The 22,324-nt window shown below is 32.7% G+C and overlaps 1 protein-coding gene across 1 annotated transcript in view; it reads left to right on the forward strand.

Annotated features, from left to right (window-relative positions):
• Positions 1-3,294: 3,294 nt before the first annotated feature.
• The window catches only part of LOC143241870 (putative 3',5'-cyclic phosphodiesterase pde-5), a 60,442-nt gene continuing 41,412 nt past the window's right edge, over positions 3,295-22,324 (forward strand). The window contains 4 exon segments of the mRNA XM_076485154.1: positions 3,295-3,342; positions 4,773-4,924; positions 16,033-16,125; positions 17,459-17,527. Coding sequence (XP_076341269.1) covers positions 3,307-3,342; positions 4,773-4,924; positions 16,033-16,125; positions 17,459-17,527 — 350 coding nt within the window. The 5' untranslated portion in view covers positions 3,295-3,306.

Genomic DNA, 22,324 nt, shown 5'->3' on the forward strand with positions numbered 1-22,324 from the left:
GGTGGTTTTAGGATTATAACTTATCAGCTACAATGTACAATGCTTGTGATGGTTATAGGATTACACTTACTGGTACCAACTTATCAGCTACAATGTATTTTGGTGTTTGTGATGGTTTAGTTTTACTATAATTTTAACTTATCGCTTCTAATGTATTTTACAGGTTCTTGCTTCGTATTACTTTGTTTTTTACCAGGTACCAACTATCTAACAACATTTTGTTAGATTGATGAGAACACTACAACTTAGAACTATCATTGAGTAAGTGACTACAATTAGAACTATCATTGATGATGACTACAATTAGAACTATCACTGATGACTACAGTAAAACTATCAGTGATGACTGAGTAAAACTATCATTATGATGACTACAGTAAGACTATCATTGATGATGGCTACAGATAGAACTATCATTGATGGAATTTACTACAGTAGAACTATCACCTTTATTGATGACCACAGCTTGGGACTATCATTGATGATGACTACGAAGCAGGGACATATCATTGATGATGACTACAGTAAGACTATCATTGATATTGACTACAGTAGAACTATCATTGATGACTGCAGTGGGAGACTATCATTGATGATGACTACAGCAGGACTATCATTGATGATGACTACAGTAGGATTATCATTGATGATGACTATAGTACCAACTATCATTGATGATACGATTTTATGAGTAGAACTATCATTGATGATGATTATAGTAAAGAACTATCATTGATGATGACAACAAGCAGGACTATCATTGATGATGACTACAGTAGAACTATCATTGATGATGACTACAGTAGAACTATCATTGATGATGACTACAGTAGAACTATCATTGATGATGACTACAGTAGGACTAACATTGATGATGACTACAGCAGGTTATCATTGATGATGACTACAGTAGAACTATCATTGATGATGACTGGCAGGACAGGACTATCATTGATGATGACTACAGCAGGTTATCATTGATGATGACTATAGTAGAACTATCATTGATGATGACTACAGCAGGACTATCATTGATGATGACACAGCAGGACTATCATTATCATTGATGATGACTACAGTAGAACTATCATTGATGATGACTACAGTAGGACTATCATTGATGATGACTACTGGGACTGTCATTGATGATGACTAAAGTAGAACTATCATTGATGATGAGCTACTGCAGGACTATCATTGATGATGACTATAGTAGAACTATCATTGATGATGACTACAGCAGGATTATCATTGATTATGACTATAGTAGAACTATCATTGATGATGAATTATAGTAGGAACTATCATTGATGATGACAACAGCAGGACTGTCATTGATGATGACTACAGCAGGACTATCATTGATGATGACAACACAGCAGGACTGTCATTATGATGACTACAGTAGAACTGTCATTGATGATGACTACAGCAGGACTAACATTGATGATGACTACAGTAGGACTATCATCATGATGATGACTACAGTAGAACTATCATTGATGATGACTACAGTAGAACTATCATTGATGATGACTACAGTGATAGGACTAACATTGATGATGACTACAGTAGAACTATCATTGATGATGACTACAGTAGGACTATCATTGATGATGACTACAGTAGTGAACTATCATTGATGATGACTACAGGTAGGACTATCATTGATGATGACTACAGTAGAACTATCATTGATGATGACTACAGCAGGACTATCATTGATGATGACTACAGCAGGACTATCATTGATGATGACTACAGTAGAACTTTCATTGATGACGACTACAGCAGGACTGTCATTGATGATGACTACAGTAGAACTATCATTGATGATGACTACAGCAGGACTATCATTGATGATGACTACAGTAGAACTATCATTGATGATGACTACAGTAGGACTATCATTGATGATGACTACAGTAGAACCATCACTTGATGATGACTACAGCAGGACTATCATTGATGATGACAGGTAGGACTATCATCGATGATGACTACAGCAGGACTAACATTGATGATGGCTACAGCAGGACTATCATTGATAATGACTACAGCAGGACTATCATTGATGATGACTATAGTAGAACTATCATTGATGATGATTAGTAGAACTATCATTGATGATGAACAACAGCAGGACTGTCATTGATGATGACTACAGCAGGACTATCATTGATGATGACAACAGCAGGACTGTCATTGATGATAGACTAGCATTGTAGAACTGATCATTGATCATGACTACAGGACTAACATTGATGATGACTACAGTAGGACTATCATCGATGATGACTACAGTAGAACTATCATTGATGATGACTACAGTGGGACTAACATTGATGATGACCACAGTAGAACTATCATTGATGATGACTACAGTAGGACTATCATCGATGATGACTACAGTAGAACTATCATTGATGATGACTACAGTAGGACTATCATTGATGATGACTACAGTCGAACTATCATTGAATGATGACTACAGCAGGACTATCATTGATGATGACTACAGCAGGACTATCATTGATGATGACTACAGTAGAACTGTCATTGATGACGACTACAGTAGAACTGTCATTGATGACGACTACAGCAGGACTGTCATTGATGATGACTACAGTAGAACTGTCATTGATCATGACTACAGCAGGACTAACATTGATGATGACTACAGTAGGACTATCATCGATGATGACTACAGTAGAACTATCATTGATGATGACTACAGTAAAACTATCATTGATGATGACTACAGTAGGATTATCATTGATGATGACTACAGTAGAACTATCATTGATGATGACTACAGTAGGATTATCATTGATGATGACTACAGTAGAACTATCATTGATGATGACTACAGTAGGATTATCATTGATGATGACTACAGTAGAACTATCATTGATGATGACTACAATAGTTTCAATATAACATTGTGTGATGAGGGACTACAATAGGTTCAAAATAACATTGTGTGGTGAGGACTATAATAGGATAATGTTCTCTGAATAGGATTGCTTTAGATCTTTTAAATTATTTTGTATAATGAAGTTTGAAAGTTAAAAATAATTGCGACTTATTATTTCAAATACTTTTTTAACTTTTCTTTTGTATTAGGGTAAGTTAGAGTTACATGGTGATGTTATTTGTTGAGCTAAGTTAGAGTTACATGGTGATGTTATTTGTTGAGCTAAGATACAGTTATATGGTGATTGTATTTGTTGAAATCTTCAGGCAGATATACAGTAGGCAGAAAATAATGTTATATATATATATTTTAGGTCAATCTTTCAAGACATGATTTCAATGGACTCAGTGATAGTCAAGATAATGGTAAGAACATGTTGTCGCGTTATCTAGTACTTTTAAACTGGTTAATTCTACCTATTGTTTTATTGGATGAATATCAGACTATTTTCGGTTTTTAGTTTAGTTTGAAGGTTAAGCCCAATCATTGTGTAGTTTAACTCTTATCTTGTTATTTAAATAACAATGATCCCAAATTCTTTTTATAATTTAGTTTGGAGGTTAAGCCTAACTGTTCTTAGTTGAATACTCGCCTTGTTATATTAACAAGAACAAATCGAATCATGTTTATAATTTAGTTTGGAGGTTAGGCTAACTTTGTTCTTAGTTGAATACTCGCCTTGTTATATTAACAAGAACAAATAGAATCATGTTTATAATTTAGTTTGGAGGTTAGGCCTAACTGTTCTTAGTTGAATACTCGCCTTGTTATATTAACAAGAACAAATAGAATTATGTTTATAATTTAGGTTGGAGGTTAAGCCTAACTGTTCTTAGTTGAATACTCGCCTTGTTACATTAACAAGAACAAATCGAATCATGTTTATAATTTTGTTTGGAGGTTAAGCCTAACTGTTCTTAGTTGAATACTCGCCTTGTTACATTAACAAGAACAAATCGAATCATGTTTATAATTTTGTTTGGGAGGTTAAGCCTAACCGTTGTTTAGTTTTCCTCGCTTTATTTTATCTTTATAAATAGGTAATAAATGAACGTATGGCACTAACAACAATAACTATATTTTATTGTTAATATTTTACATATATCTAAAACTAAAGACATTGAAGCTCAAATAATATTCATATTCAGTTATTAAATATAAGCAAATAGATATTGATCATAAAATAAGGGAATTTAACCCCGATATCACAGACCAGGAAGATATTTAATAAACACGAAAGTTCGTTGTGAAACTAATAAAAACAAAATGTGTATTAATTAGGAAAATTATAATATCAGGTTGGTCATGAACAAAACAGGCCCTATAAGACTAAGAAACCAAACAAATTAAAAAACCTGAATGTAAGTTAATTGAAAACATATTAATATCAGGAAACATATTTATTAAAATTAATTAATAACAGAATGTAAATTGGCATTTGCACGAAAAACTGTTTTCCCAGATATAGCGAATTTGTTTGAATTAGTCTAAATAATGAGAGATGGCAGACAGTTGACTCTCATGATTATAATAAAGATACAGAGTCCAAGATGAGATAATGAAGCCTCATATCTACAGGTCTTTACTTTCAACAAACGTAACTTATAAGATTTTATTACCACAACTGGGGGAGGTATTAATATTTATTGTGTGTGTTTGAGTTATTGTTGCTTATCGTAACATTTCCTTAAGATAAGCGATACCCTTCACTTACCGTGATACCTTTATTAAATATTGTACATATGATTTACGTCAATGGTTTTAATGAGATATTTTATCTTTATTACATCTTCAGACATTCGCTCAAAAGCTGGTGAACGCTGACAGGGCTTCACTTTTCCTGGTTGACGGACGAACTAAGGAATTGTATGCTCGAATATTTGACGTCAGCGGAGACCAAGAGAGCAAGTCTACTGTGTCTGTTTCAGAGACGTCGAAAGAAATCCGGTACAGATAAACAGAATTTAAGTAAATAAATATAACCAAAGAAACCACATTGAGTGTGACATGACAGTGTAACCATATGTAGATTATAATAATAAACAATAATTTATTACAAACTAAGGTTATCTGTGAAAACATACTGTATAACAGCAGTGTCTAAGTAGAGAAACAATAAACCTTGTTATTGTTGGTATTGTGGTTGTTGTACAACTGTTATTCGTAGTATTATTCTGGTTGCATTCACTGTTATTCATAGTACTATTCTGATTGTACTATCATTGTTGTAAGTGGTATTCTGGTTGTATTACCATTGTTGTTATTAGTATTCTGGTTGTACCACTGTTGTTGTTAGTATTATTCTGGTTGTACTAATGTTGTTGTTAGTATTATTCTGGTTCTGCTATTGTTGTTGTTGGTATTATTCTGGTTGTAGTACTGTTTTTAGTATTATTCTGGTTGTACTATTGTTAGTATTATTCTGGTAGTATTACTGTTGTTAGTATTATTCTGGTTCTACTATTGTTGTTGTTAGTATTTTTCTGGTTGTACTGTTGTTGTTAGTATTATTCTGATTATACCTACCAATGTTGTTAGTAGTATTCTGGTTGTACTACTGTTATTCGTAGTATTATTCTAGTTGTTCATTGTTGTTAGTAGTATTCTGGTTGTACCACTGTTATTCGTAGTATTATTCTCCTTGTACTACTGTTGTTGTGAGAAGTATTCTGGTTGTACCACTGTTCTTGTTAGTTGTATTATGGTTGTACTAATGTTGTTGTTAGTATTCTGGTTGTACTACTGTTATTCGTAGTATTATTCTGGTTGTACTACCATTGGTGTTAGTATTATTATGGGTGTACTAATGTTGTTAGTAATATTCTGGTTTTATTACTGTTGTTGTTACTAGTATTATGGTTGTACTAATGTTGTTGTTAGTAGTATTCTGGTTGTACCACTGTTATTCGTAGTATTATTCTGGTTGTACTACCATGGTTGTTAGTAGTATTCTGGTTGTAGTACTGTTATTCGTAATATTATTCTGGTTGTACTAATGTTGTTGTTAGTATTATTCTGGTTCTGCTATTGTTGTTGTTGGTATTATTTTGGTTGTAGTACTGTTTTTAGTATTATTCTGGTCTCTACTCATTGTTGTTGTTAGTATTTTTCTGGTTGTACCTGTTGTTGTTAGTATTATTCTGATTATACTACCAATGTTGTTAGTAGTATTCTGGTTGTACTACTGTTATTCGTAGTATTATTCTAGTTGTTCTTCCATTGTTGTGAGAAGTATTCTGGTTGTACTACTGTTCTTGTTAGTTGTATTATGGTTCTACTAATGTTGTTGTTAGTATTCCTGGTTGAACTACTGTTATTCGTAGTATTATTCTGGTTGTACCACCATTGGTGTTAGTATTATTATGGGTGTACTAATGTTGTTGTTAGTATTATTCTGGTTGTACCACCATTGTTGTTAGTAATATTCTGGTTTTATTACTGTTGTTGTTACTAGTATTATGGTTGTACTAATGTTGTTGTTAGTAGTATTCTGGTTGTACTACTGTTATTCATAGTATTATTCTGGTTGTACTACCATGGTTGTTAGTAGTATTCTGGTTGTAGTACTGTTATTCGTAATATTATTCTGGTTGTACTAATGTTGTTGTTAGTATTATTCTGGTTCTTTATTGTTGTTGTTGGTATTATTTTGGTTGTAGTACTGTTTTTAGTATTATTTTGGTTGTACCATTGTTAGTATTATTCTGGTAGTATTACTGTTGTTAGTATTATTCTGGTTCTACTATTGTTGTTGTTAGTATTTTCTGGTTGTACTGTTGTTGTTAGTATTATTCTGATTATACCACCAATGTTGTTAGTACTATTCTGGTTGTACTACTGTTATTCGTAGTATTATTCTAGTTGTTCTTCCATTGTTGTTAGTAGTATTCTGGTTGTACTACTGTTATTCGCAGTATTATTCTCCTTCTACTACTGTTGTTGTGAGAAGTATTCTGGTTGTACCACTGTTCTTGTTAGTTGTATTATGGTTGTACTAATGTTGTTGTTAGTATTCTGGTTGTACTACTGTTATTCGTAGTATTATTCTGGTTGTACTACCATTGGTGTTAGTATTATTATGGGTGTACTAATGTTGTTGTTAGTATTATTCTGGTTGTACTACCATTGTTGTTAGTAATATTCTGGTTTTATTACTGTTATTGTTACTAGTATTATGGTTGTACTAATGTTGTTGTTAGTAGTATTCTGGTTGTACTACTGTTATTCGTAGTATTATTCTCATTGTACCACTGTTGTTGTTAGGTGTATTCTGGTTGTACTACTGGTGTTAGTAGTATTATGGTTGTACTAATGATGTTGTTAGTAGTATCCTGGTTGTACTATTGTTATTCGTAGTATTATTCTGGTTGTACTACCATTGTTGTTAGTAGTATTCTGGTTGTACTACCATTGTTGTAAGTAGTATTCTTGTTGTACTAATGTAATTCGTATTATTATTCTGGTTGTACTACCATTGTTGTTAGTAATATTCTGGTTGTACTAGTGTTTTTGTTAGTAGTATCCTGGTTGTACTATTGTTATTCGTAGTAGTATTCTGGTTGTACTACCATTGTTGTAAGTAGTATTCTTGTTGTACTAATGTAATTCGTATTATTATTCTGGTTGTACTGCCATTGTTGTTAGTAATATTCTGGTTGTACTAGTGTTGTTGTTAGTAGTATCCTGGTTGTACTATTGTTATTCGTAGTATTATTCTGGTTTTACTACCATTGTTGTTAGTAGTATTTTGGTTGTACTACCATTGTTGTAAGTAGTATTCTTGTTGTACTAATGTAATTCGTATTATTATTCTGGTTGTACCTACCATTGTTGTTAGTAATATTCTGGTTGTACTAGTGTTGTTGTTAGTAGTATTATGGTTGTACTAATATTGTTGTTAGTAGTATTCTGGTTGTACCACTGTTATCTGTAGTATTATTCTGGTTGTACCACCATTGTTGTTAGTAGTATTCTGGTTGTACTACTGTTATTGATAGTAGTATTATGGTTGTACCAATGTTGTTGTTAGTAGTATTCTGGTTGTACTATTGTTATTCGTAGTACTATTCTGGTTGTACTACTATTGTTGTTAGTGCTATTCTGGTTGTACTACCATTGTTGTTAGTAGTATTTTGGTTCTACTACTGTTATTCGTTGTGCTATTCTGGTTGTATTACTGTTATTCGTAGTATTATTCTGGTTCTACTATTGTTGTTGTTAGTATTATTCTGGTTGTACTATTGATGTTAGTATTATTCTGGTTGTACTACTGTTATACGTAGTATTATTCTGGTTGTACTACTGTTATACGTAGTATTATTCTGGTTGTACTACTGTTATTCGTATTATTATTCTGGTTGTACTACCATTGTTGTTATTAGTATTCTGGTTGTACTACTGTTATTCGTAGCCTTATTCAGGTTGTACTACCATTGTTGTTAGTAGTATTCTGGTTGTACTACTGTTGTTAGTAGTATTATGGTTGTACTAATGTTGTTGTTAGTAGTATTCTGGTTGTACTACTGTTATTCGTAATATTATTCTGGTTGTATTACTGTTGTTGTTTGTATTATTCTGGTTCTGCTATTTTTGTTGTTAGTATTATTCTGGTTATACTATTATGTTTTTTAGTATTATTCTGGTTGTACCATTGTTGTTGGTATTATTCTGGTTCTACTATTGTTGTTCTTAGTATTATTCTGGTTGTACCATTGTTGTTAGTATTATTCTGGTTGTACTACCATTGTATTTAGTAGTATTCTGGCGGTACTACTGTTATTCGTAGTATTATTCTCGTTGTACCACTGTTGTTGTTATTAGTATTCTGGTTGTACTACTGTTGTTGTTAGTAGTATTCATGGTTGTACCACTATTGTTGTTATTAGTATTCTGGGTTGTACTACTGTTTGTTGTTAGTAGTATCATGGTTGTACCACTGTTATTCTGTAGTATTATTCTCGTTGTACTACCATTGTTGTTAGTAGTATTCTGGTTGTTCTGCTGTTATTCGTAGTATTATTCTCGTTGTACTACCATTGTTGTTAGTATTATTCTGGTTCTACTATTGTTGTTAGTATTATTCTGGTTGTACTACCATTGTTGTTTGTAATATTCTGGTTGTACCACTGTTATTCGTAGTATTATTCTGGTTGTACTACCATTGTTGTTGTGAATTATTCTGGTTGTACCTATTGTTGTTAGTATTATTCTGGTTGTATTACTGTTGTTGTTAGAATTATTCTGGTTGTACTACTGTTCTTATTATTATTCTGGTTGTAATACTGTTGTTGTTTGTATTATTCTGGTTGTATTAGTATTGTTGTTATTATTATTTTGGTTATACCATTGTTGTTAGTATTATTCTGGTTGTACTATTGTTGTTGTTAGTATTATTCTGGTTGTAGTACTGTTTTTTAGTATTATTCTCGTTGTACCATTGTTGTTAGTATTATTCTGGTTGTATTACTGTTGTTGTTAGAATTATTCTGGTTGTACCACTGTTTTTAGAATTATTCTGGTTGTACTAATATTATTCTTAGTATTATTCTGGTTGTATTACTGTTGTTGTTAGTTGTATTCTGGTTGTACCATTGTTGTTGTTAGTATTATTCTGGTTGTACTACTGTTATTCGTAGTATTATTCTGGTTGTACTACCATTGTTGTTAGTAGTATTCTGGTTGTACTACTGTTGTTGTTAGTAGTATTATGGTTGTACTAATGTTGTTGTTAGTAGTATTCTGGTTGTATTACTACTGTTGTTTGTATTATTCTGGTTGTACTACTGTTGTTGTTTGTATTATACTGGTTCTGCTATTTTTGTTGTTAGTATTATTCTGGTTCTACTACTGTTGTTAGTATTATTCTGGTTGTACTATTGTTGTTAGAATTATTCTGGTTGTACTATTGTTGTTGTTATTATTATTATTGTTGTACTACTATTGTTGTTAGTAGTATTTTGGTTGTACTACTGTTGTTGTTAGTATTATTCTGGCTGTAATATTGTTGTTAGTATTATGCTGGTTGTAATATTTTTAGTATTATTCTTGTTGTACTACTGTTGTTAGTAGTGATCTGGTTGTACTATTGTTGTTAGTATTATTTTGGTTGTAGTACTGTTGTTGTTAGTATTATTCTGGTTGTATTACTATTGTTATTAGTATTATTCTCGTTGTATTATTCTTGTTAGTATTATTCCGGTTGCAGTTCTGTTTTTAGTATTATTCTGGTTGTACTACTGTCGTTAGTATTATTCTTGTTGTACTACTGTTGTTGTTAGTATTATTCTGGTTGTACTATTGTTGTTAATATTATTCTGGTTGTACTATTGTCGTTAGTATTATTTTGGTTGTACTACTGTTGTTGTTAGTATTATTCTGGTTGTACTATTGTTGTTAATATTATTCTGGTTGTACACATTGTCGTTAGTATTATTCTGGTTGTATTACTATTGTTATTAGTATTATTCTGGTTGTATTATTCTTGTTGTTAGTATTATTCTCGTTGTAGTTCTGTTTTTAGTATTATTCTCGTTGTACTATTCTTGTCAGTATTATTCTGGTTGTATTACTGTTGTTGTTAGAATTATAATGGTTGTACTACTGTTGTTAGTATTATTCTGGTTGTATTGTTGTTGTTGTTAGAATTGTTCTGGATGTAGTTCTGTTTTAGTATTATTCTCGTTCTGCTACCATTATTGTTAGTAGTATTCTGGTTGTACTACTGTTATCTGTAGTATTATTCTGGTTGTACTAATGTTGTTGTTAGTATTATTCTGGTTCTGCTATTGTTGTTAGTATTATTCTGGTTGTAGTAATTGTATTTAGTATTATTCTGGTTGTACTACCATTATTGTTAGTATTATTCTGGTTGTACTATTGTTGTTAGTATTATTCTTGTTGTACTATTGTTAGTATTATTCTGGTTGTACTACTGTTGTTAGTACTAATCTGGTTGTACTTCTGTTTTTAGAATTATTCTGGTTGTACTACAGTTGTTCTTAGTATTATTCTGGTTGTATTAATGTTGTTATTAGTAGTATTCTGTTTGTACTACTGTTATTGTTAGTGCTATTTTGGTTGTACTACCATTGTTGTTAGTAATATTCTTGTTGTACTATTGTTATCTCGTAGTGCTATTCTGGTTGTATTACTGTTATTGTTGTTGTTAGTATTATTCTGGTTGTACAATTGTTGTTAGTATTATTCTGGTTTGTACTATTGTTTTTAGAATTATTCTGCTTTTGCTACTTTTTATAGAATTATTCTGGTTGTACTACTGTTCTTCTTAGTATTATTCTCGTTGTATTACTGTTGTTGTTAGTAATATTCTGGTTGTACTATTGTTTTTAGAATTATTCTGCTTTTGCTACTTTTTATAGTATTATTCTCGTTGTGCTATTGTTGTAAGTATTATGCTGGTTCTACTATTGTTGTTGTTCGTATTATTCTGGTTGTACTATTGTTTTTAGTATTATTCTGGTTGTACTACCGTTATCTGTACTATTATTTTGGTTGTACTACCATTGTTGTTGTTAGTAGTATTATGTTTGTACTACTATTGTAGTTAGTATAATTCTTGTTATATTACTGTTGTTGTTAATTTTATTTTGGTTGTACTATTGTTGTTAGTATTATTCTGGTTGTACCATTGTTGTTGTTAGTATTATTCTGGTTGTATTACTGTTGTTGTTAGTAGTATTTTTGGTTGTACTACTGTTGTTAGTATTATTCTGGTTGTACCATTGTTGTTAGAATTATTCTGGTTGTACTATTGTTCTTGTTAGTATTATTCTGGTTGTACTACTGTTGTTGTTAGTATTATTCTGGTTGTACTACTATTGTTCTTAGTATTATTCTGGTTGTACTACTATTGTTCTTAGTATTATTCTGGTTGTATTACTGTTATTCGTAGTGCTATTCTGGTTGTATTACTGTTATTCGTAGTGTTATTCTGGGTTTACTACTGTTGTTGTTAATAGTATTTTGGTTGTAGTACAGTTGTTCTTAGTATTATTCTGGTTGTATTACTGTTGTTAGTAGTATTATGGTTATTATACTGTTGTTAGTATTATTCTGGTTGTACCATTGTTGTTAGAATTATTCTGGTTGTACTATTGTTGTTGTTAGTATTATTCTGGTTGTACTACTGTCGTTAGTATTATTCTTGTTGTACCTACTGTTGTAGTTAGTATTATTCTGGTTGTACTAATGTTGTTAATGTTATTCTGGTTGTACTACTATTGTTGTTAGTATTATTCTGGTTGTATTACTGTTGTTGGTAGTATTATTCTGGTTGTACTATTGTTGTTAGTAGTATTCTGGTTGTACTACTGTTGTTGTTAGTAGTATTATGTTTGTACTACCTATTGTTGTTAGTATTATTCTGGTTATATTACTGTTGTTGTTAGTATTATTCTGGTTTGTACTATTGTCGTTAGTATTATTTTGGTTGTATTACTATTGTTATTAGTATTATTCTGGTTGTTAGTATTATTCTGGTTTGTAGTTCTGTTTTTAGTATAATTCTCGTTGTACTATTGTTGTCAGTATTATTCTGGTTGTATTACTGTTGTTAGAATTTTTCTGGTTGTACTACTGTTGTTAGTATTATTCTGGTTGTATTGTTGTTGTTGTTAGAATTGTTCTGGATGTAGTTCTGTTTTAGTATTATTCTCGTTCTGCTACCATTATTGTTAGTAGTATTCTGGTTGTACTACTGTTATTCGTAGTATTATTCTGGTTGTACTAATGTTGTTGTTAGTATTATTCTGGTTCTGCTATTGTTGTTAGTATTATTCTGGTTGTAGTACTGTATTTAGTATTTTTCTGGTTGTACTTACCATTATTGTTAGTATTATTCTGGTTGTACTATTGTTTTAGTATTATTCTTGTTGTACTATTGTTAGTATTATTCTGGTTGTACCACTGTTGTTAGTACTAATCTGGTTGTACCACTGTTTTTAGAATTATTCTGTTTGTACCACTGTTATTGTTAGTAGTATTATGGTTGTACTAATGTTGTTGTTAGTAGTATTCTGGTTCTACTACTGTTATTCGTAGTACTATTCTGGTTGTACTACAATTGTTGTTAGTGCTATTCTGGTTGTACTACCATTGTTGTTAGTAATATTCTGGTTGTACCATTGTTATTCGTAGTGCTATTCTGGTTGTATTACTGTTATTGTTGTTGTTAGTATTATTCTGGTTGTACAATTGTTGTTAGTATTATTCTGGTTGTACTATTGTTTTTTAGAATTATTCTGCTTTTACTACTTTTTTATAGAATTATTCTGGTTGTACTACTGTTCTTCTTAGTATTATTCTCGTTGTATTACTGTTGTTGTTAGTAATATTCTGGTTGTACTATTGTTTTTAGAATTATTCTGCTTTTGCTACTTTTATAGTATTATTGTCGTTGTACTATTGTTGTAAGTATTATGCTGGTTCTACTATTGTTGTTGTTCGTATTATTCTGGTTTTACTATTGTTTTAGTATTATTCTGGTTGTACTACCGTTATTCGTACTATTATTTTGGTTGTACTACCATTGTTGCTGGTAGTATTCCGGTTGTACTACTGTTATTCCTAGTATTATTCTGGTTGTACTACCATTGTTGTTAGTAGTATTCTGGTTGTACTACTGTTGTTGTTAGTAGTATTATGTTTGTACTACTGTTGTAGTTAGTATAATTCTGGTTATATTACTGTTGTTGTTAATTTTATTCTGGTTGTACTATTGTTGTTAGTATTATTCTGGTTGTACTATTGTTGTTGTTAGTAATATTCTGGTTGTATTACTGTTGTTATTATTATTTTGGTTATACTATTGTTGTTAATATTATTCTGGTTGTATTCTTATTGTTGTTAGTATCATTCTGGTTGTAGTTCTGTTTTTAGTATTATTCTTGTTGTACTACTGTTGTTGTTAGTATTATTCTGGTTGTACTACCATTGTTGTTAGTAGTATTCTGGTTGTACTACTGTTGTTATTAGTAGTATTATGTTTGTACTACTATTGTAGTTAGTATAATTCTTGTTATATTACTGTTGTTGTTAATTTTATTCTGGTTGTACTATTGTTGTTAGTATTATTCTGGTTGTACTATTGTTGTTGTTAGTATTATTCTGGTTGTATTACTGTTGTTATTATTATTTTGGTTATACTATTGTTGTTAATATTATTCTGGTTGTATTATTATTGTTGTTAGTATCATTCTGGTTGTAGTTCTGTTTTTAGTATTATTCTCGTTGTACTATTGTTGTCAGTATTATTCTAGTTTTATTACTGTTAGAATTATTCTGGTTGTACTACTGTTGTTAGTATTATTCTGGTTGTACTGTTGTTGTTGTTAGTATTATTCTGGTTGTACTGTTGTTGTTGTTAGTATTATTCTGGATGTAGTTCTGTTTTTAGTATTATTCTCGTTCTACTAACATTGTTGTTAGTAGTATTCTGGTTGTACTACTGCTATTCGTAGTATTATTCTGGCTGTGCTAATGGGTTTGTTAGTATTATTCTGGTTCTGCTATTGTTGTTGTTAGTATTTTTCTTTGTTATAATATGTTTTTAGTATTATTCTGGTTGTACTATTGTTGTTAGTATTATTCTGGTTGTACTATTGTATTATTCTGGTTGTACTACTGTTGTTAGTATTATTCTGGTTGTTCTACTGTTGTTAGTATTATTCTGTGTATTATTGTTGTTAGTATTATTCTGGTTGTATTACTGTTGTTGTTGGTATTATTCTCGTTGTACTATTGTTGTTAGTAGTATTCAGGTTGTACTACTGTTGTTGTTAGTATTATTCTGGTTGTACTATTGTATTATTCTGGTTGTACTACTGTTGTTAGTATTATTCTTGTTGTACTACTGTTGTTGTTAGTATTATTCTGTGTGTACCATTGTTGTTAATATTATTCTGGTTGTATTACTGTTGTTGTTGGTATTATTCTCGTTGTACTATTGTTGTTAGTAGTATTCAGGTTGTACTACTGTTGTTGTTAGTATTATTCTGGTTGTACTATTGTTGTTAGTATTATTCTGGTTGTATTACTGTTGTTGTCAGTATTTTTCTGGTTGTATTACTATTGTTGTTTTTAGTATGTTGGTTATACCATTGTTGTTAGTATTATTCTGGTTGTATTATTGTTGTTGTTAGTATTTTTCTGGATGTAGTATCGTTTAAGTATTATTCTCGTTGTACTACCATTGTTGGTAGTAGTATTCTGGTTGTACTACTGTTATTCGTAGTATTATTCTGGTTGTACTAATGTTGTTGTTGGTATTATTCTGGTTTAGCTATTGTTGTTGTTAGTATTATTCTGGATGTTGTGCTGTTTTTAGTATTATTCTGGTTGTACTATTGTTGTTTGTATTATTCTGGTTGTACTACTGTTGTTAGTAGTAATATGGTTGTACTGCTGTTCTTAGAATTATTCTGGTTGTACTACAGTTTTTCTTGGTATTATTCTGGTTGTATTACTGTTGTTAGTATTATTCTGGTTGTACTATTGTTTTTTTTTTTGAATTATTCTGGTTGTACTATTCTTGTTATTAGTTTTATTCTGGTTGTACTATTGTTGTTATTAGTATTCTAGTTGTACTACTGTTGTTGTTAGTATTATTCTGGTTGTACTATTGTTATTAGTATTCTGGTTGTACTACTGTTGTTGTTAGTAGTATTATGGTTGTATTACTATTGTTGCAATATTGTTGTTGTTAGTATTATTTTTGTGACTTTGCTGTTTGTTACTTTAGAAGGTTGAAAGGTGGATCAGTGTTTTTATCTGTGTGCAGTATGGAATATTTTTTAATATATTATGGTATATTCTGTAGATGACACTAGACTGTTATTAGTTATATTCATATCCACCTGTAATAATACTCGTTATATAATAGTATGTATGGTTAAACATCATGGGTTCTATTTAAAGGTTGGTATGATTTGTTGTGACAAAAATTATTGGTTCGACTGTAAATTATGTGATATCTATTTGATGTTGTGTTATAGTGGTCTTCTCAACTGTTCATTAGATAACTTCATCTGTATGTTCAGGTTTCCAGTTGGGAAGGGAATAGCTGGACATGTTGCTTTGACAGGGCAATCACTGAACATTCCAGATGCATATGATGATGACAGATTCAACAGGTGAGAGAAAGTTTTATAATAAATTATTGTTATCTAGGTTTTTGTAACCTTCCTTTCTTAGATATCAGTAGTTTATTATCTAGATATAGAGGATTAGCTAACAATGTGCTTTATAGAAATATAGGATTAGATAACAATGTGCTTCATACGTATAGAGGATTAACTAACAATGTGCTGTATATATATGCAGGATTAGCTAACAATGCGCTGTATAGATATAAAGGATTAGCTAACAATGCGCTGTATAGATGTGCAAGATTAGCTAACAATGTGCTGTATAAATATAAAGGATTAGCTGATAATGTTCTTCATAGATATAGAGGATTAGCTAACAATGTGCTTCATAGAAATATAGGATTAGATAACAATGTGCTTCATAGGTATAGAGGATTAACTAACAATGTGCTTTATAGATATAGAGGATTAGCTAACAATGTGTTTTATAGATGCACAGGATTAGCTAACAATGTGCTTTATAGAAATATAGGATTAGCGAACAATGTGCATTATAGATATATAGGATTAGATAACAATGTGCTTCATAGGTATAGGGGATTAACTAACAATGTGCTTTATAGAAATATACGATTAGATAACAATGTGCTTTATAGATGCACAGGATTAGCTAACAATGTGCTTTATAGAAATATAGGATTAGCGAACAATGTGCATTATAGATATATAGGATTAGATAACAATGTGTTTTATAGATATACAAGATTATCTAACAATGTGCTGTATAAATATAAAGGATTAGCTGACAATGTTCTTCATAGATATAGAGCATTAGCTAACAATGTGCTTTATAGATATACAAGATTAGCTAACAATGTGCTGTATAAATATAAAAAATTAGCTGATAGTGTTCTTCATAGAAATAGAGGATTAGCTAACAATGTGCTTTATAGATATACAAGATTAGCTAACAATGTGCTGTATAGATGTATAGGATTAGCTAACAATGTGCTCTATAGATATATAGGATTAGCTAACAATGTGCTGTATAGATATATAGGATTAGCTAACAATGTGCTGTATAGATATATAGGATTAGCTAACAATGTGCTCTATAAATATAAAGGAATAGCTAACAATGTGCTTTATAGATATAGAGGGATAGCTAACAATGTGCTTTATAGATATAAAGGATTAGCTAACAATGTGCTTTATAGATATAGAGGATAGCTAACAATGTGCTTTATAGATATAGAGGATTATCTAACAATGTAACGTGTTAATTATAAATATCAAAGACACCAGTATAGTAATTCATATTTTCAGTTGTGTTAACTACATTATTAATATATAAATGATCCTTAACGTTTCTGAACAGGACAGTGGATCAGCAGACAGGTTACAGAACAAGGAACTTACTATGTATGCCAATCTTCATCAGAAACAAGTAAGGTTGTTGTTATGTGTCCATCAGAAACAAGTAAGGCCGTTGTGTGTGTCATCATCTGCAATAAGTTTGTGTATAGTTTAGACCTTGTTTACAGTGAGGTACATGTGACATTTACACCTGGTTTACAGTGAGGTAGATGTGACATTTAGACCTTGTCTACAGTGAGGTAGATGTGACATTTAGACCTTGTTTACAGTGAGGTAGATGTGACATTTAGACCTTGTTTACAGTGAGGTAGATGTGACATTTAGACCTTGTTTACAGTGAGGTAGGTGTGACATTTAGACCTTGTCCACAGTGAGGTAGATGTGACATTTAGACCTTGTCTACAGTGAGGTAGATGTGACATTTAGACCTTGTCTACAGTGAGGTAGATGTGACATTTAGACCTTGTTTACAGTGAGGTAGATGTGACATTTAGACCTTGTCCACAGTGAGGTACATGTGACATTTACACCTGGTTTACAGTGAGGTAGATGTGACATTTAGACCTTGTCTACAGTGAGGTAGATGTGACATTTAGACCTTGTTTACAGTGAGGTAGATGTGACATTTAGACCTTGTTTACAGTGAGGTAGATGTGACATTTAGACCTTGTTTACAGTGAGGTAGGTGTGACATTTAGACCTTGTCCACAGTGAGGTAGATGTGACATTTAGACCTTGTCTACAGTGAGGTAGATGTGACATTTAGACCTTGTTTACAGTGAGGTAGATGTGACATTTAGACCTTGTCCACAGTGAGGTAGATGTGACATTTAGACCTTGTTTACAGTGAGGTAGATGTGACATTTAGACCTTGTTTACAGTGAGGTAGATGTGACATTTAGACCTTGTTTACAGTGAGTAGGTGTGACATTTAGACCTTGTCCACAGTGAGGTAGATGTGACATTTAGACCTTGTCTACAGTGAGGTAGATGTGACATTTAGACCTTGTTTACAGTGAGGTAGATGTGACATTTAGACCTTGTTTACAGTGAGGTAGGTGTGACATTTAGATCTTGTCCACAGTGAGGTAGATGTGACATTTAGACCTTGTCAATAGTGAGGTAGATGTGACATTTAGACCTTGTTTACAGTGAGGTAGATGTGACATTTAGACCTTGTTTACAGTGAGGTAGGTGTGACATTTAGACCTTGTCCACAGTGAGGTAGATGTGACATTTAGACCTTGTCTACAGTGAGGTAGATGTGACATTTAGACCTTGTTTACAGTGAGGTAGATGTGACATTTAGACCTTGTTTACAGTGAGGTAGATGTGACATTTAGACCTTGTTTACAGTGAGGTAGGTGTGACATTTAGACCTTGTCCACAGTGAGGTAGATGTGACAATTAGACCTTGTCTACAGTGAGGTAGATGTGACATTTAGACCTTGTCTACAGTGAGATAGATGTGACATTTAGACGTTGTTTAAAGTGAGGTAGATGTGACATTTAGACCTTATCTACAGTGAGGTAGATGTGACATTTAGACCTTGTTTACAGTGAGGTACATGTGACATTTAGACCTTGTTTACAGTGAGGTAGATGTGACATTTAGATCTTGTCTACAGTGAGGTAGATGTGACATTTAGACCTTGTTTACAGTGAGGTACATGTGACATTTAGACCTTGTTTACAGTGAGGTAGATGTGACATTTAGACCTTGTTTACAGTGAGGTAGATGTGACATTTAGACCTTGTTTACAGTGAGGTAGGTGTGACATTTAGACCTTGTCCACAGTGAGGTAGATGTGACATTTAGACCTTGTCTACAGTGAGGTAGATGTGACATTTAGACCTTGTCTACAGTGAGATAGATGTGACATTTAGACCTTGTTTAAAGTGAGGTAGATGTGACATTTAGACCTTATCTACAGTGAGGTAGATGTGACATTTAGACCTTGTTTACAGAGAGGTAGATGTGACATTTACACCTTGTCTACATTGAGGTAGATGTGACATTTAGACCTTGTCTACAGTGAGGTAGATGTGACATTTAAACCTTGTCTACAGTGAGATAGATGTGACATTTAGACCTTGTTTAAAGTGAGGTAGATGTGACATTTAAACCTTATCTACAGTGAGGTAGATGTGACATTTAGACCTTGTTTACAGTGAGGTAGATGTGACATTTAGACCTTGTCTACAGTGAGGTAGATGTGACATTTACACCTTGTCTACATTGAGGTAGATGTGACATTTAGACCTTATCTACAGTGAGGTAGATGTGACATTTAGACCTTGTCTACAGTGAGGTAGATGTGACATTTAGACCTTGTCTACAGTGAGGTAGATGTGACATTTAGACCTTGTCTACAGTGAGGTAGATGTGACATTTAGACCTTGTCTACAGTGAGGTAGATGTGACATTTAGACCTTGTCTACAGTGAGGTGGATGTGACATTTAGACCTTGTTTACAGTGAGGTAGATGTGACATTTAGACCTTATCTACAGTGAGGTAGATGTGACATTTAGACCTTGTCTACAGTGAGGTAGATGTGACATTTAGACCTTGTTTACAGTGAGGTAGATGTGACATTTAGACCTTGTTTACAGTGAGGTAGGTGTGACATATAGATCTTGTCCACAGTGAGGTAGATGTGACATTTAGACCTTGTCAATAGTGAGGTAGATGTGACATTTAGACCTTGTCTACAGTGAGATAGATGTGACATTTAGACCTTGTTTAAAGTGAGGTAGATGTGACATTTAGACCTTATCTACAGTGAGGTAGATGTGACATTTAGACCTTGTTTACAGTGAGGTAGATGTGACATTTAGACCTTGTCTACAGTGAGGTAGATGTGACATTTACACCTTGTCTACATTGAGGTAGATGTGACATTTAGACCTTGTCTACAGTGAGATAGATGTGACATTTAGACCTTGTTTAAAGTGAGGTAGATGTGACATTTAGACCTTATCTACAGTGAGGTAGATGTGACATTTAGACCTTGTTTACAGTGAGGTACATGTGACATTTAGACCTTGTCTACAGTGAGGTAGATGTGACATTTAGACCTTGTTTACAGTGAGGTAGATGTGACATTTAGACCTTGTTTACAGTGAGGTAGATGTGACATTTAGATCTTGTCCACAGTGAGGTAGATGTGACATTTAGACCTTGTCTACAGTGAGGTAGATGTGACATTTAGACCTTGTCTACAGTGAGATAGATGTGACATTTAGACCTTGTTTAAAGTGAGGTAGATGTGACATTTAGACCTTATCTACAGTGAGGTAGATGTGACATTTAGACCTTGTCTACAGTGAGGTAGATGTGACATTTACACCTTGTCTACATTGAGGTAGATGTGACATTTAGACCTTGTCTACAGTGAGATAGATGTGACATTTAGACCTTGTTTAAAGTGAGGTAGATGTGACATTTAGACCTTATCTACAGTGAGGTAGATGTGACATTTAGACCTTGTTTACAGTGAGGTAGATGTGACATTTAGACCTTGTCTACAGTGAGGTAGATGTGACATTTACACCTTGTCTACAGTGAGGTAGATGTGACATTTAGACCTTATCTACAGTGAGGTAGATGTGACATTTAGACCTTGTCTACAGTGAGGGTAGATGTGACATTTAGACCTTGTTTACAGTGAGGTAGGTGTGACATTTAGACCTTGTCCACAGTGAGGTAGATGTGACATTTAGACCTTGTCTACAGTGAGGTAGATGTGACATTTAGACCTTGTCTACAGTGAGGTAGATGTGACATTTAGACCTTGTTTACAGTGAGGTAGATGTGACATTTAGACCTTGTCCACAGTGAGGTACATGTGACATTTACACCTGGTTTACAGTGAGGTAGATGTGACATTTAGACCTTGTCTACAGTGAGGTAGATGTGACATTTAGACCTTGTTTACAGTGAGGTAGATGTGACATTTAGACCTTGTTTACAGTGAGGTAGATGTGACATTTAGACCTTGTTTACAGTGAGGTAGGTGTGACATTTAGACCTTGTCCACAGTGAGGTAGATGTGACATTTAGACCTTGTCTACAGTGAGGTAGATGTGACATTTAGACCTTGTTTACAGTGAGGTAGATGTGACATTTAGACCTTGTCCACAGTGAGGTAGATGTGACATTTAGACCTTGTTTACAGTGAGGTAGATGTGACATTTAGACCTTGTTTACAGTGAGGTAGATGTGACATTTAGACCTTGTTTACAGTGAGGTAGGTGTGACATTTAGACCTTGTCCACAGTGAGGTAGATGTGACATTTAGACCTTGTCTACAGTGAGGTAGATGTGACATTTAGACCTTGTCTACAGTGAGGTAGATGTGACATTTAGACCTTGTTTACAGTGAGGTAGATGTGACATTTAGATCTTGTCTACAGTGAGGTAGATGTGACATTTAGACCTTGTTTACAGTGAGGTACATGTGACATTTAGACCTTGTTTACAGTGAGGTAGATGTAACATTTAGACCTTGTTTACAGTGAGGTAGATGTGACATTTAGACCTTGTTTACAGTGAGGTAGGTGTGACATTTAGACCTTGTCCACAGTGAGGTAGATGTGACACTTAGACCTTGTCTACAGTGAGGTAGATGTGACATTTAGACCTTGTCTACAGTGAGATAGATGTGACATTTAGACCTTGTTTAAAGTGAGGTAGATGTGACATTTAGACCTTATCTACAGTGAGGTAGATGTGACATTTAGACCTTGTTTACAGTGAGGTAGATGTGACATTTAGACCTTGTCTACAGTGAGGTAGATGTGACATTTACACCTTGTCTACATTGAGGTAGATGTGACATTTAGACCTTGTCTACAGTGAGATAG

Source organism: Tachypleus tridentatus, unplaced genomic scaffold (assembly GCF_004210375.1).
Source record: "Tachypleus tridentatus isolate NWPU-2018 unplaced genomic scaffold, ASM421037v1 Hic_cluster_1, whole genome shotgun sequence".
Classification (NCBI taxonomy): domain Eukaryota; kingdom Metazoa; phylum Arthropoda; class Merostomata; order Xiphosura; family Limulidae; genus Tachypleus; species Tachypleus tridentatus.